Raw genomic sequence first — 17,352 nt, forward strand, 5'->3', positions numbered from 1 at the left:
CCATTCTAGTCAAAATGCCCAAAGATCAGCAGGAAACTGGCCAAGATTGATCACTTGAAGGACATTTTATTTCCCGAGAGATGGGTGGTTTTATTTTGTCAGAACACCCTGTAAGGTTGAACTTTGGGACAATATGGTACCTATGTGTCATGGCTGAGAAGACAATTACCTGCCCTTCAAGGGTGTTCCCTTGGCAGTTTGGAGGTGTCTAGGCAATTCGACCTAAAAGCTGGCCTGGGATGAATTCTCAGCCCAGTATCCATCAGTTCCTAGAAGTCTACTTTAAAAGCTTTCTTTTGAAAGAGCACCTGAGTGGCTCAGCCGGTTAAGCGTCTGACTTCAGCTCAGGTCATGATATCACGGTTCATGGGTTCAGGCCCCGGTTCAGGCTCTGTGCTGACAGCTCAAAGCCTGGAGCCTGCTTCGGATTCTGTGTCTCCCTCTTTCTCTGCCCCTCCCTTGCTCGTACTGTGTCTCTCTCGCTCTGTCTCTCAAAAATAAACATTAAAAAAATTACGTAAAATAAATATTAAGAAAAAAGCTTTCTTTTTTTCAACAGTTCTTTTACCCCAAGGGACTCAACTCTTCTTCTTGACCAGCTTGTATAGTGGTGCCAGTTCAGGGTCTGAGGCTGGGCTTGGTAGGATGGTCTTTAGACAGGAGCTTTGAGCACAGGCCAGAGACTCCTGGTTCCCTTGGATGTCTTTCTATCTAGTGCAGATACTAGATCTAGAGCTCTGATTTTTTAACTATTTGTCGGGAAGCAGTCTCAAGTTTCTAATCCCTTCCCCAACAATATTTTAGGAATTGTGTACTTAAGCTCAGGGCTGAAAGCTATCAATTTATATTGGTAGAAATACTGAACTCTCCATCAGGTTCATTGACTTTGTGATTCAGAATCTCTTGAGTCTAAAGCGGTCACATGACTTTAAGGTCCAGGTGGGTGTGGGAGACCTGTGTTTAGGTGTCTTTTCCAGTATTAGGATCTGAACTGTTGCCCCATGTGCTCATCAGTGCTCACCAGCTTGCCCCAGAAAGAGTCTGACACAAGTCCATTCATGCCCCCATGACTTGGCCAAGATGTGTGGCCTTGTGGAGCTAGGCTGCAGTCAGGAATGGGAATCAGCTTACTTCACTAGCTGTTACAAGGTGGGGTAAAAGGGGATGAGTGATGATGAGACCTGGTTTCAGATCAATTACCTTTTGAAACCAGTAATACAAGCCAGTGGTGCCAGGAACATCTGGGAGGAAGTTGTAACGATCTGCCCCAGGGCTTACCATTTACCAGCCTTTCTGTGACTCATGGCTTGCAGAAAAAAACTGTTCATGTTCCTACAGGTGCCTCTGCAAGTTTCCCTGGGCAGTTGAACTTGTCTGTTGAGGTCCCCGATAAACCATGGAGCACCCCTGCAACACAGTCCTTTCCAACTGCAGACCAAGCCAGCTCCCTCTTAGGCTCTTTGGTCCTGTGTATCTCCTCCTTGCTTTGGTGCTTCATCCCTCAGGTAAAGCATTTGGCTGTAGCTGATGGTTTCTCTGTGGTGTAGGGAGAGACTCAGAGTTGGAATCAGAAACCTCGATTAGTTGTGAGTAAGCTAGAGGTGCCTTTTATTGAGGGCTTGCTGTGGGTCAGACATAGTGCTCAGTGCTTTACAAACATTGTCTTACGTAATCCTCCCCCAAATCTTATGAGTTAGGTAGTAGCATCTCCATTTTTAGATGAGGAAACCACTTCCATATGCTCACACAATATGAAGTTTTTTTATTTTTATTTTTTTTAGTGTTTTTATTTATTTTTGAGACAGAGAGAGACAGAGCATGAGCAGAGGAGGGGCAGAGAGAGAGGGAGACACAGAATCCAAAGCAGGCTCCAGGCTCCGAGCTGTCGGCACAGAGCCCGACGCGGGGCTTGAACCCATGGACCGTGAGATCATGCCCTGAGCTAAAGTTGGACGCTTAACCGACTGAGCCACCCAGGCACCCCACACAATATGAATTTGAGCCCAAGTCTTTTGGACTTGAAATCCCACATCATTTACTTGCCATTAGGATTTGAAATCTGGTCCTACTGCTTCCTACCTGTGGGGCCTCAGATCCTTCTGAAGCTGCTTCCTAAGGCACTTCAATTCCAGGCAGCCTCTTGTTTCCTGACTTGTGAGAATGGGGGCAGTAATAGCCACCTTGCAGGTTATTTTCTGAGGATTTGGATAGGAAAACACTTAGCCAGGTGTCTCAGGCAGAGTGGGTTGAAGCTTGTTCCTGCCTGCCTGAATCATGCCCCTTGATGTGCTCTGTATCTAACTGAATGCAGGTTAGAGCTGATGGGGCCAGGCCCTCTGACGCAACTGGAATATGCAGCCTGAGTGGGAGGCACGTACACTTGGAGTGCATCGCTGTTGACTTCTTGATTGTTGCCCTGTCCTCTCTAACAATAGGACAGGCCAACTATAAATATTTGGAACCATATGATAATGGAAATGTGCCAGCACACAGGACACTGAAGTGTATTGTACATTTTGGGGGGCAGGGCAGATTTGGTAGAAAACAAGGAGAGGGTTTCTGGGTTCTTGGCAACTTTTAGAGTTGGGGAATTAAGGCTTCTTTTGGGGGAGTCAGTCCATTAGCTGTTGGCTGGACAACCTGATAGGAGAGGATTGGAAAGCTGATAGTCTCTGGTTTAGGGAAACAGCTGACAGACGTACCTGGCCAGCCCTCTGCTAGCTGAAGACCTAACCTTAGGAAGAAGGCTGTTTTAAGAATGGGAAAAGTGCAGGGCACCTGGGTGGCTCAGTAGGTTAATCTACTTTGGTTCAGGTCATTATCTCATGATTCATGAGTTCAAGCCCCACATCAGGCTCACTGCTGTCAACAGAGACTGCTTTGGGTTCTCTGCCCCCCTCTTTCTCTGACCCTACCCCTCTTGTGCAAGTGTGTGTACTCTCTATTTAAAAAAAAAAAAATATATATATATATATATATATATATTTTTTTTTTTTTTTTTTTTTTTAATGAGTGGGAGGGGCACCAGGGTGCCTCAGTCAGTTAAGTGTCTGACTTCAACCCAGGTTATGATCTCATGGTCCATGAGTTCAAGCCCTGCATCTGGCTCTGTGATGACAGCAGAGCCTGGAGCCTGCTTTGGATTCTCTCTCTCTGTCTCTCTCTCTGCCCCTCCCCTGTTTGCACTCGTTCTGTCTCTTTCTCTCTGTCTCTCAAAAATAAACATTAAAAAAAAAATGAATGGGAAAAGTGACTTAATTTTTTTTTTTATCAGTGTTTGAATAACTACTGCATTCATGCAGGTCAGAATTCAGAATAGTGTACAGAAAAACTCATCTCTGTTCCTTACCTGCTGTTTTTTCCACCTATAAACCCAGTTTGGGGGTTACCTTCAAAGGTATTTTCAAACAAAATTAAACATACAAATGTTAGCAAATTAGCAAAGACTATATTGACCTGTATCTCTTTTTTTTAATTAATTGTATGTCTTACAAAGCTTTCCATATAATACGTAGGAGATTGCTCCTCATTTATAGCTTTTTTTTGTTGTTGCATGGTGTTCTCTTATATAGATGTTGTTATAACATAAAGTTAATCTCTTATTGATGGGCATTTGGATTGTCTGGAGTTTTGCTATTACAGTCAATGCATTGTTAATTAGTTTGGTAAGTAGCTGAAAAAGTTGATTTTGGACAGGAGGCAGTATCCTGTACTTATTGAAGGTACTTGAGGGGCGCCTGGGTAGCTCAGTCAGTTAAGTGTCTAACTCTTGATTTCAGCTCAGGTCAGGATCTCACGGTTTGTTTGATGGAGCCCTGAGTCGGGCTCTGCGCTGATAGCACAGAGCCTGCTTGGGATTTTCTTTCTCCCTCTCTCTCTCAACTCTCTCTCTCTGCCCCTTCCCCACTCATGCTCACTTTCTTGCTCTCTCAAATAAACAAACATTTGAAAAAAAATTTTAAATAAAGATACTTGAGGATAGATAGTTGTTCCCCAATGCATCTCTAGTTTCTAGAAGAAAATTGAGCACAAAGGAAGCGCTCAACTAGCTCTTGAATGAACAAGAGGAACCTGGCTTTAGAATCTGACTACCCTGGGTTCTAACTCCACTTCTGCTCACTAGTTGTGTAACCTTGGGCTATCATCTCAGTTCTGAACCTCAGTTTCCTCATGTGGCATAAGAATCCAGGTAAGCTTTTGGGGCTCACAAATTTGTAGTTTAGACTTTTATAAAGGTTTTTTTTAAATGTTCTTTTATTTTATTTTTGAGACAGAGACAGAGCATGAGCAGCGGAGGGGCAGAGAGAGAGTGTGACCCAGAATCTGAAGCAGGCTCCAGGCTCTGAGCTGTCAGCACAGAGCCCGACGCGGGGCTCGAACTCACAGACTGTGAGATCCTGACCTGAGCCGAAGTCGGATGCCCAACCGACTGAACCACCCAGGCGCCCCTAGACTTTTATCTTAAATGTTTAAGAGAGTGCAAACTCGGGAGGGGTATAGAGAGAGAGAGAGAGGGAGACAGAGGATCCAAAGCGGGCTCCATGCTGACAGCAGAGAGCCGATGTGGGGCTTGAACTCAAGAACCTTGATGACCTGAGCCCTATCTTATTTGGTGTTGAAGATGGCTCTGTAAAGTCTAATTTCCATCTTCCAAATGAGAAAACATAAATTCCTAATAAGTTGCTTCAACTTCTGCATGAACATAATGATGTTTCCAACTGACAGTTTTGTGGGATCTTTGTATGCATCTTTAAAACACCTGCAGGGTGCTGAATCACCTAAGGAGGTTTAGGTATTCCTTTTAAGCTTTTCTTACTCTTATTACATCAAGGAGCAAATACGTTTGGTCCTACTGCTATTTTTTTTTTTTTAAGTTTATTTATTTTGAGAGAGGGGGAGAGAATCCTAAGCAGACTGTGCTGCCAGCACAGAGCCCAACATGGGACTTGATCCTAGTACCGTAAGATCATGACCTGAACCAATATCAAGAGTCAGATGCTTAACCAACTGAGCCACTTAGGTGCCCCCATACTACTCTTGAGTAACTCTAATAGCATGCATTTCTCTTTTCAAACCAAGGGAAACCAGGCCTCAGGTTCAAAGCTTGAGCTAACGATTGATTGTGAGACCCAGAGAATTCAAGTGCCTTACCCAGGAGCACCAAGCAAGTTCATGTCAATGCCTACAGGGGTCTCTGTGTCCATTAACTGCATCAACAGCAGACCCTGACCCGATGCATCCTATTCTGTCAGCCCTTTACTGGTGTTCTCATTCAGTGCTCACATCAACACTGTAAGAGAAGTGCTGTTACTTCTTCCAAGTTTAGTGCTTTATTCCAAATCTCACACTGCCTCATTGGGCATCCAGAAATCAGAGTCTGCTATTTCAGTAGTTGGAGGAGAAGAGGTAATGGGAGGTAGGGAAAAGATATTAATTAAGTCTTGGGTGTATCAGAAAGATTAACCTTAGTGGGTAAGAAAATGACAGGCTGTGACAGATATGGATACCACTTCTAGCTCCTCTGTTTCCTAGCTACGTAACTTTAGTGAATTCATTTAACCTCTCGGTTTTCCATTCTAGAAAATAGACATTAAATCTACTTCATAGAGTGCTTGGTGAAGATTAAATAAGTATTTAAGGGGTGCCTGGGTGGCTCAGTCAGTTAAGCGTCTGACTCTTGATTTTGGCTCAAGTGGTGATCCCAGAGTTGTGGGATCAAGCCCCATGTCAGGCAAAAAAAAATTTTTTTTAACGTTTATTTATTTTTGAGACAGAGAGAGACAGAGTATGAACAGGGGAGGGGCAGAGAGAGAGGGAGACACAGAATCTGAAATGGGCTCCAGGCTCTGAGCTGTCAGCCCAGAGCCCGACGCGGGGCTCAAACTCACGGACCGTGAGATCATGACCTGAGCCGAAGTCGGACGCTTAACCGACTGAGCCACCCAGGCGCCCCCCAAAAGATGTATTTAAGTGTCAGCTGTTGGGGCGCCTGCCTGGCTTGGTTGGCAGAGCATGTAATTCTTGATCTCACGGTTGTGAGTTTGAGCCCCTTGTTGGTTGTAGAGATTACTTAAAAATAAAATCTTAAAATAAAAAGATTTAGGGGCGCCTGGGTGGCGCAGTCGGTTAAGCGTCCGACTTCAGCCAGGTCACGATCTCGAGGTTCGTGAGTTCGAGCCCCGCGTCAGGCTCTGGGCTGATGGCTCGGAGCCTGGAGCCTGTTTCAGATTCTGTGTCTCCCTCTCTCTCTGCCCCTGCCCCGTTCATGCTTTGTCTCTCTCTGTCCCAAAAATAAATAAAAAACGTTGAAAAAAAAAAAATTTAAAAAAAAATAAAATAAAATAAATAAAAAGATTTAAATGTCAGCTGTTGGGAGAATTCAGGAGCACAGGGAGTCTTGACTGCTGAGAATGGTGTATGCTGTGTTCGTTTGCTAGGGTAACAAAGTAACCCAGGTTGAGGGTCTTAACAAAAAGTAAGGTATCAGCCAGGTCGGTTTTGTTTCAGGCCTCTCTCCTTAGCTTGTAGTTGGCTGTCTTCTCTGTCTTTACATGGTCTTCTCTCTGTATCTGTGGTCATATTCCTTCCTCATATAAGGACAATAGTCATACTAGCTTAGGGCCCACCCTAATGGCATTGTTTTAAGTTAGTCACCTCTTTAAAGGCCCTGTCTCCAAATACAGTCACATTTGGAGGTAGTTGGGGTTAGGACTTAAACATATGAGTTGAAGTGGGGGCGGGGGGTGGGGAGACGATTCATGTTAAAAGAAAAATGGATCTACAGAAAAATGTAAACAGTAGTTGCTAGTAACCACAGTCATCGGAAAGGTTTATTTCCTTCCAGTCTTTTTAAAAGATTTTTATTTTTAAGAGGGGCTCAAACCCAACCTCCAGATCAAGAGTCACATGCTTGGGGCACCTGGGTGGCTCAGTTGGTTACATGTTGGGCTTTGGCTCAGGTCATGATCCCGTGGTTCTTGAGTTCCAGCCCCGCATCGGGCTCTGTGCTGACAGCTAGAGCCTGGAGTCTGCTGCAGATTCTGAGTCTCCCTCTGTCTCTGCCCTTCCCCCACTCACGCTCTGTTTCTTTCTCAAAAATAAAAAGGAAAAAAAAGTCATGTGCTCTACCAAATGAGCCAGCCAGGTGCCCCTCCTTCCGGTATTTTATTTATTATTTTTAAAAATATTAATGTTTGTTTATCTTTGAGAGTGAGAGTGTGAGTGGGGGAGGGGCAGAGAGAGAAGGAGACAGGATCTGAAGCAGACTCTGCGCTGATAGCAGACAGCCCGATGTGGGGCTCGAACTCAGGAACTGTGAGATGGTGACCTGAGCCAAAGTTGGAGGCTTAACTGACTAAGCCACCCAGGTGTCCCCTTCCAAACTTTTTATATGTGCATAGTTGCATATATTATATAGGTCTTTCTACATTCTGCTTACATTCTGCTTACTTGGTTTCACTTCATAGCATAAGAACTTCCCTAGGTAACTTAAAAACTCGACTATAAATACCATTTTGCATAGTTGGATAAATAATCCATGGAGTGTAAACACTGGAGTGTAAATCCATGGATTATTTAACTGTTGCTCTATATTAAGGTGATTTAACCTTTGCCACATCTCATTCCTGGGCCTTTTAGCCCTAGAGCAAATTCCTCAGATGATGAGACCAATGAGCTGTGTTCAAGGCAAAGGTCAGGGTCACCCTGAAAGGTGGCCTGAGAGTCTTGCGGTTTCCAGGGCCTCCTGGAACTGACTCAGGCCTAGATCCCACTTTCTTCCCCTACTGGCCAAGCATATCACACACAGGCCACCACCCCTCAGTGGGGACCTTGTCAGTAGGGCAATCTGATTTTTAAACATCTTCTCTCTTTGTCACAGGCACATTCCAGCCTTCCCCGACTGGATCCTGCCTCTCTCTGTGGGGCTCTTGGGTTCTAGGGAGCTTGCCCTGGGCTCTGGGGTGCTGAAGACACCTCTGTATGCCTTTAAGCCTCCCCTCTTTTCCGTTCCATTCACTGACCCCCTCTCTCCAAAAGATGACCAATGTCTTAACTTCTTTTACCTAGGTTGGTTGTGCCTGTTCTTGAACCTCCTGTCCATGTGATCATACCTGTGTCCTCTCTTACACCTAGCCTCTGTTACTCAGCTGTATGTTTGTAAGGTTCATCCACGTTGTTATCTGTCCTTGTGGTTGATCTCATTGTGTGAATATACTACAGTGTTTCTGTCCATTCTCCCTTGATGGACCTTTGGGTTATTTCCAGTTTTTCACTATTAGAAACAGTGCTGCTGTGAACATTATAACACATGCCTTCCGGTGAATGTGTTTTTGTTGGGTCTCTACTGCAAAGGGGAATTGCTGGGTCTTGGGGAATGTGTATATTTAGCTTTGGTAAATACCACCCAACAGTTCTCCAAAATGACTATTCCGTTTTATACTCCCACATCAGACTTCTGCTGTTTTTTCTTACTGAGGTAAAATATCCATGACCTAAAATTGGCTGTTTTAACCATTTTAAAGTAAACAATTCAGTGGCGTTAAAGCACATTCACACTGTTGTGCAACTGGCATCATAATCCATCTCCAGAACTTTTTCATTACTTCCAGCAGAAACTCTGCACTCATTGAATGGTAACTCCCCATTTGCCCCTCTCTCCAGCCCCTGGTAAACTCTATTCTATTTTCTATGTCTGTTAACTATTCTAGGTACCTCATATACACAGAATTCTACAGTATTTGTCCTTTTGTGACTGGCTTATTTCACCTAGCTTAATGTTGGTAAGGTTCACCCATATCGTAGCATGTATCAGAATTATATTGCTTTTGAAAGCCAAATAGCATTCCACTGCATGTATATAACACATTTTGTTTATCTCTTCATATCTTGATGGAGTCTTGGGTGGTGTGCACCTTTCAGCTATTGTGAAAAATGATGCTATGAACATCAGTGTACAAGTTTCTTTGTGCATTCCTGCTTTCACTTCTTTGGGGTAAACCCCTAGAAGTAGAACTGCTGGATCATACGGTAATTCTGTTTACCTTGTGAGGAACCACCAAACTTTTTCACACCATTTTGCATTCCCAATACAGGAGGGTTCCATTTTCTTCCTACCTTGGCAGGACTTTGTTTTTCTTTAAAAAAAAAAAAAGTTTTCCCAGGGGCGCCTGCGCAGACCAGTCGGTTGGGGGTATCCAGCTTCAGCTTAGGTCATGATCCCACCGTTGGTGGGTTCGAGCCCCACGTCAGGCTCTGCTGTCAGCACAGAGCCTGCTTTGGACCTCTGTACCCCTCTTTTCCCCTCCCCTCGCTTGCGCTCTCTCTCGCTCTCAAAAATAAAACATTAAAAAAATTTTTTTTAATAAAATAAAGTAGTTTTCCTAGCAAGTGTGAAGTGGTACCACAATGTGATTCTGATTTACATTTCCCTAATGACTAATGATACTGAGCATCTTTTCATATGCTTATTGGTTATTTGTATATCTTTAGGTCAATGTCTTTTCAGGTCCTTTGCTTTTTTCTTTTTCTTGCTTTTATTTATTTACTTAGTTATTTTTTAATTTACCTCCAATTTAGTTAGAATGTAGTGCTGTAATGATTTCAGGAGTAGATTCCAGTGATTCATTCCCTATGTATAACACCCAGTCAGTGCTCACCCCAACTAGTGTTTCCCCTAATGCTCCTTATACATTTAGCCCATCCCCCCCACCCACAATCCCTCCAGCAACTCTCAGTTTGTTCTCTGTACTTAAGAGTCTCTTATGTTTTGTCCCCCCTTTTTCTTCTTTTTTAAATTTTTTTTTAAGTTTATTCATTTTTGAGACAGACACACACAGCATGAGCAGGGGAGGAGCAGAGAGAGAGGGAGACACAGAATCTGAAGTAGGCTCCAGGCTCTGAGCTGTCAGCACAGAGCCAGATGCGGGGCGCAAACTCAGGAACTGAGATCATGACCTGAGCCAACGTCGGATGCTCAACCGATCGAGCCACCCAGGCGCCCCCGTTTTTTTGTTTTCTTTAATTAGAATGTTTGTTGAATATGAGTTTTAGGAGATTTTATATTTTGGATACTTATAATTTAGAATTCTACTTTTTTATATTATATACTGTTTGAATTCTTTGGCATGTTCACATTACATTTGTAGTTTACTCATCTATTACCCTTTCTTATTTTATGGAAGGAGTTTTTAAAAGATTTTATTTAAGTAATCTCTACCCCAAATGTGGGGCTTGAACCCATGACTCCAACATCAAGAGTCACATGCTCTACTGACTGAGCCATACAGGCACCCCAGATTTTAAGATTTTATTTTTAAGTAATCTCTACAGCCAATGTGGGGCTTGAACTCACAACACTGAGATGAAGTGTCTCATGTTCTACAGACTAAGCCAACTAGGCACCCCAATGAAGAGAGAGAATGAGCAGAGGAGGGCCAGAGAGAAGGGGACAGAGGATCTGAAGGCAAGGCTCTGAGCTGTCAGCATAGAGCCCGACGCAGGGCTCAAACTCAGGAACCATGAGATCATGACCTGAGCCAAAGTTGGAGGCTTAACTGACTGAGCTGCCCAGGCAACCCAAGGAAGGGTTTTTTTAAAACAGTTATTGTAGGTGTGCCTGGGTGGCTCAGTGGGTTAACGATTGACTATTGGTTTTGGCTCAGGTCTTGATCTCAGTTTGAGTTCGAGCCCCGCATTGAGCTCCATGCTTACAGCACACAGCCTGCTTAGGATTCATATTCATTTATATTCTCTCTCTCTCTCTCCCCCTCCCCCCCCCCACCATGCTCTCTCGCTCTTTCTCTCTCTCTCTCAAAATAAATAATTTAAAAAATGAGGGAGGGAATGGTGGAGGCAGGGGTGGGGAGACAACAATCTTCATCATCTGAGACTAAAGGACAATTTTTTGAAAAAGGACATTTGGAAGGCCTCACGCTGACATCTCTGTGGCACAGCACTGTCCCTGTGGTCCTCGTTGTGCTGCAGCCTAGGAAAACGATGCAGACTGGTGTCTCGGCCAGAGCAGGTGCTGATGGGCCCATGTGTTCCCTCAGCAGGTACCCTCTTTTCCTGCTTTGGCTTCAAAGAAGGGTGGTTAAGAACATTGGTTGTAAGTACTCTCTAGCCAATGGTTTGGAGTCAGGCTGATAGGGCTTCTGAACCTCAGTTTTCTTACCTTTGAAAAGGAGATAATACCTACCTTAGCTAAGGTAGTTTAGGATGAAATGGGCCCAGTCTCTGGCTTAGTGAGTGGTAGTTATCACCTCGGAGTGCTTATTTAAAAGGTGGCTAAGCAGGGGGGTTCAGAGGGAACATGAAAAACTGAAACAGCTAGAGATTGTCCAGAATGATCTGTGTGAGTAGCAGTGTAGCAGGATGCATATTGGATATAGGTGGACTCATGGTCTTCTGAAATGCTGAAAATCTCCTGCCTTCAACCATGACCTCAGGTCAACCCTATGTCTCATGAGGCCATCTGGGGCTGATGTTGCTGAATGTATATGATCTTGATTCTTTGGTCTCATGAACAAAGAAAGCAGCTTGGCCCACAAACCACCATGTAGTCCTCCCTCTTGAGGCCAAAGTTGGAAGCCCCATCTGAAACTTGTATTTGATTATAATGGAGACCAAAGCCAGGTCTCCTGCAGTGGCTTGAAACCATCTTTGATCCAGCCAGGAGGCTGTCGTCAGGTGTTGCTTCCACTAGGGTAGCTTCCGGAAGCCTTCTTCTTCCTAATACTCTGTTTCTGTCTTACCCACAGTGATTTTCGTGGACTGCCCTGGGCAAGAGTCAGCCCTGCTTAGCACTGATGGTGACTTTGCTGTGCTGAATGGTAGAACAGTCCAGGTAAGATACCACGTGCACCTGCCAGGAGGAAGGAAGATGTTCTCTGTGCATGCCCAGCTTGCTGCTGGCCAGAAGTTCGAGGTTGCTGGGTTATGAACCATGTTACCCCTTCAGAAGAGACAATGTTAGCCCTCAGTTTGCTCACACCTATGGGCGTGGCTACTGATCTAAGCAGGGTAATGCCTGCACCCTTCCATTAGGGGCGCCAGAGAGTCCTGCCAGTGGGGCAAAGAACTGCCTTGTGAACCATGGCCCAGTACCTTTTGCCCCTCGCATTCCCTTTCCCATCACCCTTTCCTTCTTTCCCATATCATCTTGCTAAACCCCAAGGGAAGGTGATTCAAGACCCCATGAACATCCATGAGCCTCTGGGAAGACAGACCTGAGGCACTCAGCCACATTTCTTTCTTTTAATTTTTTGAATAGCTAATATATCCATGTGGCTCAACAATTTTAAAATATTAAAAAGTTACACAGTGAATAACCTCCTTTTGTTTCTCTGCATTTACCTAATGCCCTTTCCAAGAGAATACACAGATAACCACTGTTACCAGTTATTTTTCCTTTTGAAGTTTATTTATATATTCTATATTTATATTAAACATATGTATTTTATATATTTACAGATCTAAAAATACTTTTTTCTCCTCTCTTTTATGCAAAAAGATATATTATTTACATGTATGCACTTTCTTTCTGCATCTAAAAATAGGTTTTGTTTACATATAAGCCACTATGAATATGTGGCTTTATTTTGCTACACTTATACACAAAAGCTGGTACATACTAATTATGTAAGTTGTTAAATAAGGGGCGCCTGGGTGGCGCAGTCGGTTAAGCGTCCGACTTCAGCCAGGTCACGATCTCGCGGTCCGTGAGTTCGAGCCCCGCGTCAGGCTCTGGGCTGATGGCTCGGAGCCTGGAGCCTGTTTCCGATTCTGTGTCTCCCTCTCTCTCTGCCCCTCCCCCGTTCATGCTCTGTCTCTCTCTGTCCCAAAAATAAAAAAAAAAAAAAAAAAAAAAAAAACGTTAAAATACTAAACTATACTGTAGTTTAATTAGTTATACTGTAGGTTAACTTTGTTCTTTTTCATTCATTCCTAATTTTTAGAGCTGTATAGCAGTTCCACTAGATGGATATATTCTAGTGTATTTAATTGGTTCTCTGTAAATAAACACTTAGGATTCTTTTCAATTTGTCTTGTGCAATAAACCTATTTAGGTCTCCCTCCTCACCCTTAATGTCTGTGAGAGGATGTCGAGTATCTTCCAGCTGTTTGCGTGTCTAGATTAAGGGGTCTTCTCTCCTTGCAGGAGAGGAAACCATTGAAGATCTCCCCATCCAACCGTATCTTACGAAGACGCAAGAGAGAATGGGTGGTTCCACCGATATCCGTCTCTGAGAATGGCAAGGGTCCCTTCCCCCAGAAGCTCAATCAGGTATGACTGTGCTTTCTCCCAGGGAGTCACTGGTGGGTACAGGGACCCTCATCCAAAGGCCTTACTATAAGGTTTCTTGACCCTGAAAGCTTCTGTACTGGGAACAGTTTCTGATAAGGCTTCACCTCTCCTCACTTTTGTTGGCAGTCGTGAGAGATTTGTCACTTTGTCAGCTATTTTCTTGTGCTTCCAGCTCAAATCTAATAAGGACAGAGGCACCAAGATTTTCTACAGCATCACAGGCCCTGGAGCAGACAGCCCCCCTGAGGGTGTCTTCACCATAGAGAAGGAAACAGGCTGGTTGTTGTTGAATAAGCCGCTGGACCGGGAGAAGATTGCGAAGTATGAGGTAGGTAATCTGGAGCATCCAACAAAAGCAGGGCCCCGTTGCCAGGTGGGGAGGGTGGGGTCAGGCTGACCCTAGACCTGTGCACCCACAGCTCTTTGGCCACGCTGTATCAGAGAACGGTGCCTCAGTGGAAGACCCCATGAACATCTCCATCATTGTAACTGACCAGAACGACCACAAGCCCAAGTTCACCCAGGATGTTTTCAGAGGGAGCGTCTTGGAAGGGGTACTACCCGGTAAGAGGACTGGGAGGGGACACCTAGAGAGGTCTGCTAGTCCCAGACATAGCCTTGGGTCAACTTCTAGAACCATCTGGAAGTCAGCCAAGACCGTTAAAGGCTGGAAAAACCCTCCATACTTGATTTCCTTGGCTGTATATCAGATCACCTGGGATAATCTTAAAAAATCAGATTCCTGGGGTGCTTGGGTGGCTCAGTAGGGTGGGCATCCCACTCTAGGTTTCAGCTTAGGTCATGATGCCAGGGTTGTGGGATTGAGCCCTGCATCCAGCTGAGCATGGAGCCTACTTAAGATTCTTTCTTTCTCCCTCTCTCTCTCTCCTTCTCCCTCTCTTTCTTTCCTCCAACACTCTCCCCCACTTGCACACACATTCTCTAAAAAAATAAATTAAAAATTTAAAAACAAAAATAAAGCAAAAATCTTTAAAAATTCAGATTCCCCCTACTCTATCCCAAGATCCCTGAATAAGGATGATCTTAAATATACAGCTTTGCAATCTGTATATTTAAAAGTTTCCCAGAAGCTTCAGGTTTGGGAACCACTAGCTTTAGAGCTACAAAGATCTAGATTTGAATCTTGATTTGCCTCTTTACATGTGACCTCTTTTTCTGTGACCCTGGGCAAGTTCATGATCTCTGAGCCTCAATCTTCACATCTGAAAATGGGAATTATAATACTCATAATTGTGAAGATTGGATATAACACATAATGACCTCAAAAACCGATGCTGGTGGGGAGGGGTTCTCCTCTTCCTTCCTCTCTGAGTTGTGGAAGATTTGAGAAGTATGAATTGGTTATGCTGCCAATACAGAAATCCCCCAAAGAAGAACAGGACCTTAAATGAGATGAAACCTTACTTTCTCCTTATATTCAAGAAATCTAGAGGTGGACAATCAAGACTAGATTGTGCTTTGCAGTGTTGGAGACCTAGGCTCCTTCTCTCTCATTGCTCTGCTATTGGGGCTTTATTTCCAAGATTACTTTGTGGTTGCTCCTGGAGTTCCAACCATTACACCTGGAAGGAGGGAAGCGATGGGAAGAATAAGCCCCAAACTCAGAAAAACACTTCTCCCAAAGTCGTATATCCCATTTGTCAGAATTTAGTCTCAAGGCCACAGCTAGCTACAAGAAGGGATAGGAAATAATCTTTGTCCCAGGCAGACCTTGTGCTCAGGTTAAAATGATGATGAGCATTTTTTTTTTTAAGAAAGAAGCAGAGAAAGGAAAAAGGACACCACCTAGCAATCGGCCACAAAGTAGAGGATGGGTCCAAGGTGGAGCCTCTCATAGTTCCAGAAGTAGGCAATGCTGTAATCGGAGCTGGGAGAGAAGGGTGCTCACTCATTCCTTCTCCTCTTCAGGCACTTCTGTGATGCAGGTGACAGCCACAGATGAGGACGATGCCATCAACACCTACAATGGGGTGGTTGCTTACTCTATCCATAGCCAAGAGCCAAAGGACCCACATGACCTCATGTTCACCGTCCACCGGAGCACGGGTACCATCAGTGTCATCTCCAGTGGCCTGGACCGGGAGGTGAGTGGCCCTTAGGGAAAGTGCTGCCTACCCAGGCTTTCTCAGGCTGGGGCCTGACACTCAAGAGCAGAAGCCAAGCCTCCAAAGCCCAAGGTGGAGCAGTGAGAATCCAAGTCAGCTGGGAATGGCTGCTGCTGTGTTCCCATGTTGATGTCCCACAGCTCTCTTGGGCCAATGGCCTGCTGCCAAATGATCTCGTTAAGGCTGAGGAGGCAGCTGTAAAATGCAAGCGTTTGATATTTTCTGTAGGTTTTCTCATTTCCTCTCGGAATGGCTCACTTAGCATGCACGTTGCCCAGATTTGTCCCTTGTGTGCTACAAAGTAGAATTAGCTCCATGGATATTGGAGCTGCCTACTGTTTCCTAATTAATACCTTTACCCGAATCCCCACTCAAAGCTCCCATTCTGTATCAGCCCGGGGTCAGGGGGCAATCCCCAGGCTCCACCCCACAGTTGGCCCAGGAGAACGATTTAGTTCTGTGTTTCCCCTCCCCCTCCACCCTTTGCCTCTGTTCTTTTCTGCCATGGGTGAGTAGTGGGGCAGGGATTCAAGAGAGCACGGTGAGAAGGGGAAACATTCCCCTTCCTTCCACGTATATCCAGAGCTGTGCCTCTGTGAACCCAGGCTGAGGGACCTCTTGGCCTGAACTTGCCTTTCCTCCCCAGAGAGTCCCTGAGTACACACTGACCATCCAGGCTACAGACATGGATGGAGATGGTTCTACCACCACAGCAGTGGCCATAGTGGAAATCCTCGATGCCAATGACAATGCTCCTGTGTTTGATCCTCAGAAGGTAAATTTGATTTCAGTCCTTCTTTCCTCATCAGATGATGAAGGACTGAGCTTTCTTTCTTTTCTAAGTTTGTTTATTTTGGGAGAAAGTGAGCACACGCACAAGCAGGGGAGGGTCAGAGAGAGAATCCCTAGCAGGTTCTGCACTGTCAGTGCAGAGCCCCATGCAGGGCTCAAACTCCTGAACTGTGAGATCATGACTTGAGCCGAAATCAAGAGTCAGCCACTTAACTGACTGAGCCACCCAGATGCCCCTGAGGTTTTTCTTTCTCATGAAATTCTGGAAACAGCCCACATGGCTTCCAGTCCTGTGCCACCGCTTACTAGATGTGAGACCGGAGGCAAACTACCTAACCTCTTTGTGCCCCATTTCCTAATATGTGAAATGGAGATAATAATAATACCTGCTGCATTGTTCTGAGTTTTATCAACGGTTTTTTTTTTTTTTTTTTTTTTTAATTTATTTTTGGGACAGAGAGAGACAGAGCATGAACGGGGGAGGGGCAGAGAGAGAGGGAGACACAGAATCGGAAACAGGCTCCAGGCTCCGAGCCATCAGCCCAGAGCCTGACGCGGGGCTCGAACTCACGGACCGCGAGATCGTGACCTGGCTGAAGTCAGACGCTTAACCGACTGCGCCACCCAGGCGCCCCTGTTCTGAGTTTTAAATGAAATAATCTATGTACAGTTCATAACACAATCCCTGGTACATAAGTGCTTAATATGAAAATCTTTGTTGAGGGGCCCCTGGCTGGCTCAGTCAGGGGGAGCTTGTGACTCTTGAGCGTGGTGTCGTGACTGTTAGCCCCACATTAGAGGTAGAGGTTACTTTACAGAGAAAGAGAGAGGGAGAGACAGAGAGAATGGAAGAAGGAAGGAGGAAAGAAAGGAACAAAATCCGTGTTGTTATGAAAACTTATAATTTGCCTCACACCTATACCTGTCCACCTTCACCCAGTGAATACTTCGTACACCTGCAGCGACGGGGGATTCAGTGCCAGTCAAGATGACACCCACCCCCCCCTTCCATCCTTCGATAATTCTGGCTACTGAACATTATTTAGGCTTGATTAGAAATGTGTTCTGAGCAGCCAAGTTCCCAACTTTTGCCACTTACTCCAGAGCTTCCAAAAAAGTTCCTGCTCA

General features: G+C 44.9%; 1 protein-coding gene across 4 annotated transcripts in view; it reads left to right on the forward strand.

The window, feature by feature from the left end:
- CDH3 (cadherin 3) overlaps nt 1-17,352 on the forward strand; it is a 114,443-nt gene that overhangs the window by 83,091 nt on the left and 14,000 nt on the right. For all 4 annotated transcript variants that reach the window (XM_058709687.1, XM_058709688.1, XM_058709686.1 and 1 more), the window contains 6 exons: nt 11,760-11,845; nt 13,160-13,285; nt 13,479-13,634; nt 13,726-13,870; nt 15,236-15,411; nt 16,079-16,207. In XM_058709687.1, the coding sequence (XP_058565670.1) occupies nt 11,760-11,845; nt 13,160-13,285; nt 13,479-13,634; nt 13,726-13,870; nt 15,236-15,411; nt 16,079-16,207 (818 nt within the window). The remainder of the gene's footprint in view (nt 1-11,759; nt 11,846-13,159; nt 13,286-13,478; nt 13,635-13,725; nt 13,871-15,235; nt 15,412-16,078; nt 16,208-17,352) is intronic.

This window comes from Neofelis nebulosa, chromosome 17 (assembly GCF_028018385.1).
Source record: "Neofelis nebulosa isolate mNeoNeb1 chromosome 17, mNeoNeb1.pri, whole genome shotgun sequence".
Classification (NCBI taxonomy): Eukaryota; Metazoa; Chordata; class Mammalia; order Carnivora; family Felidae; genus Neofelis; species Neofelis nebulosa.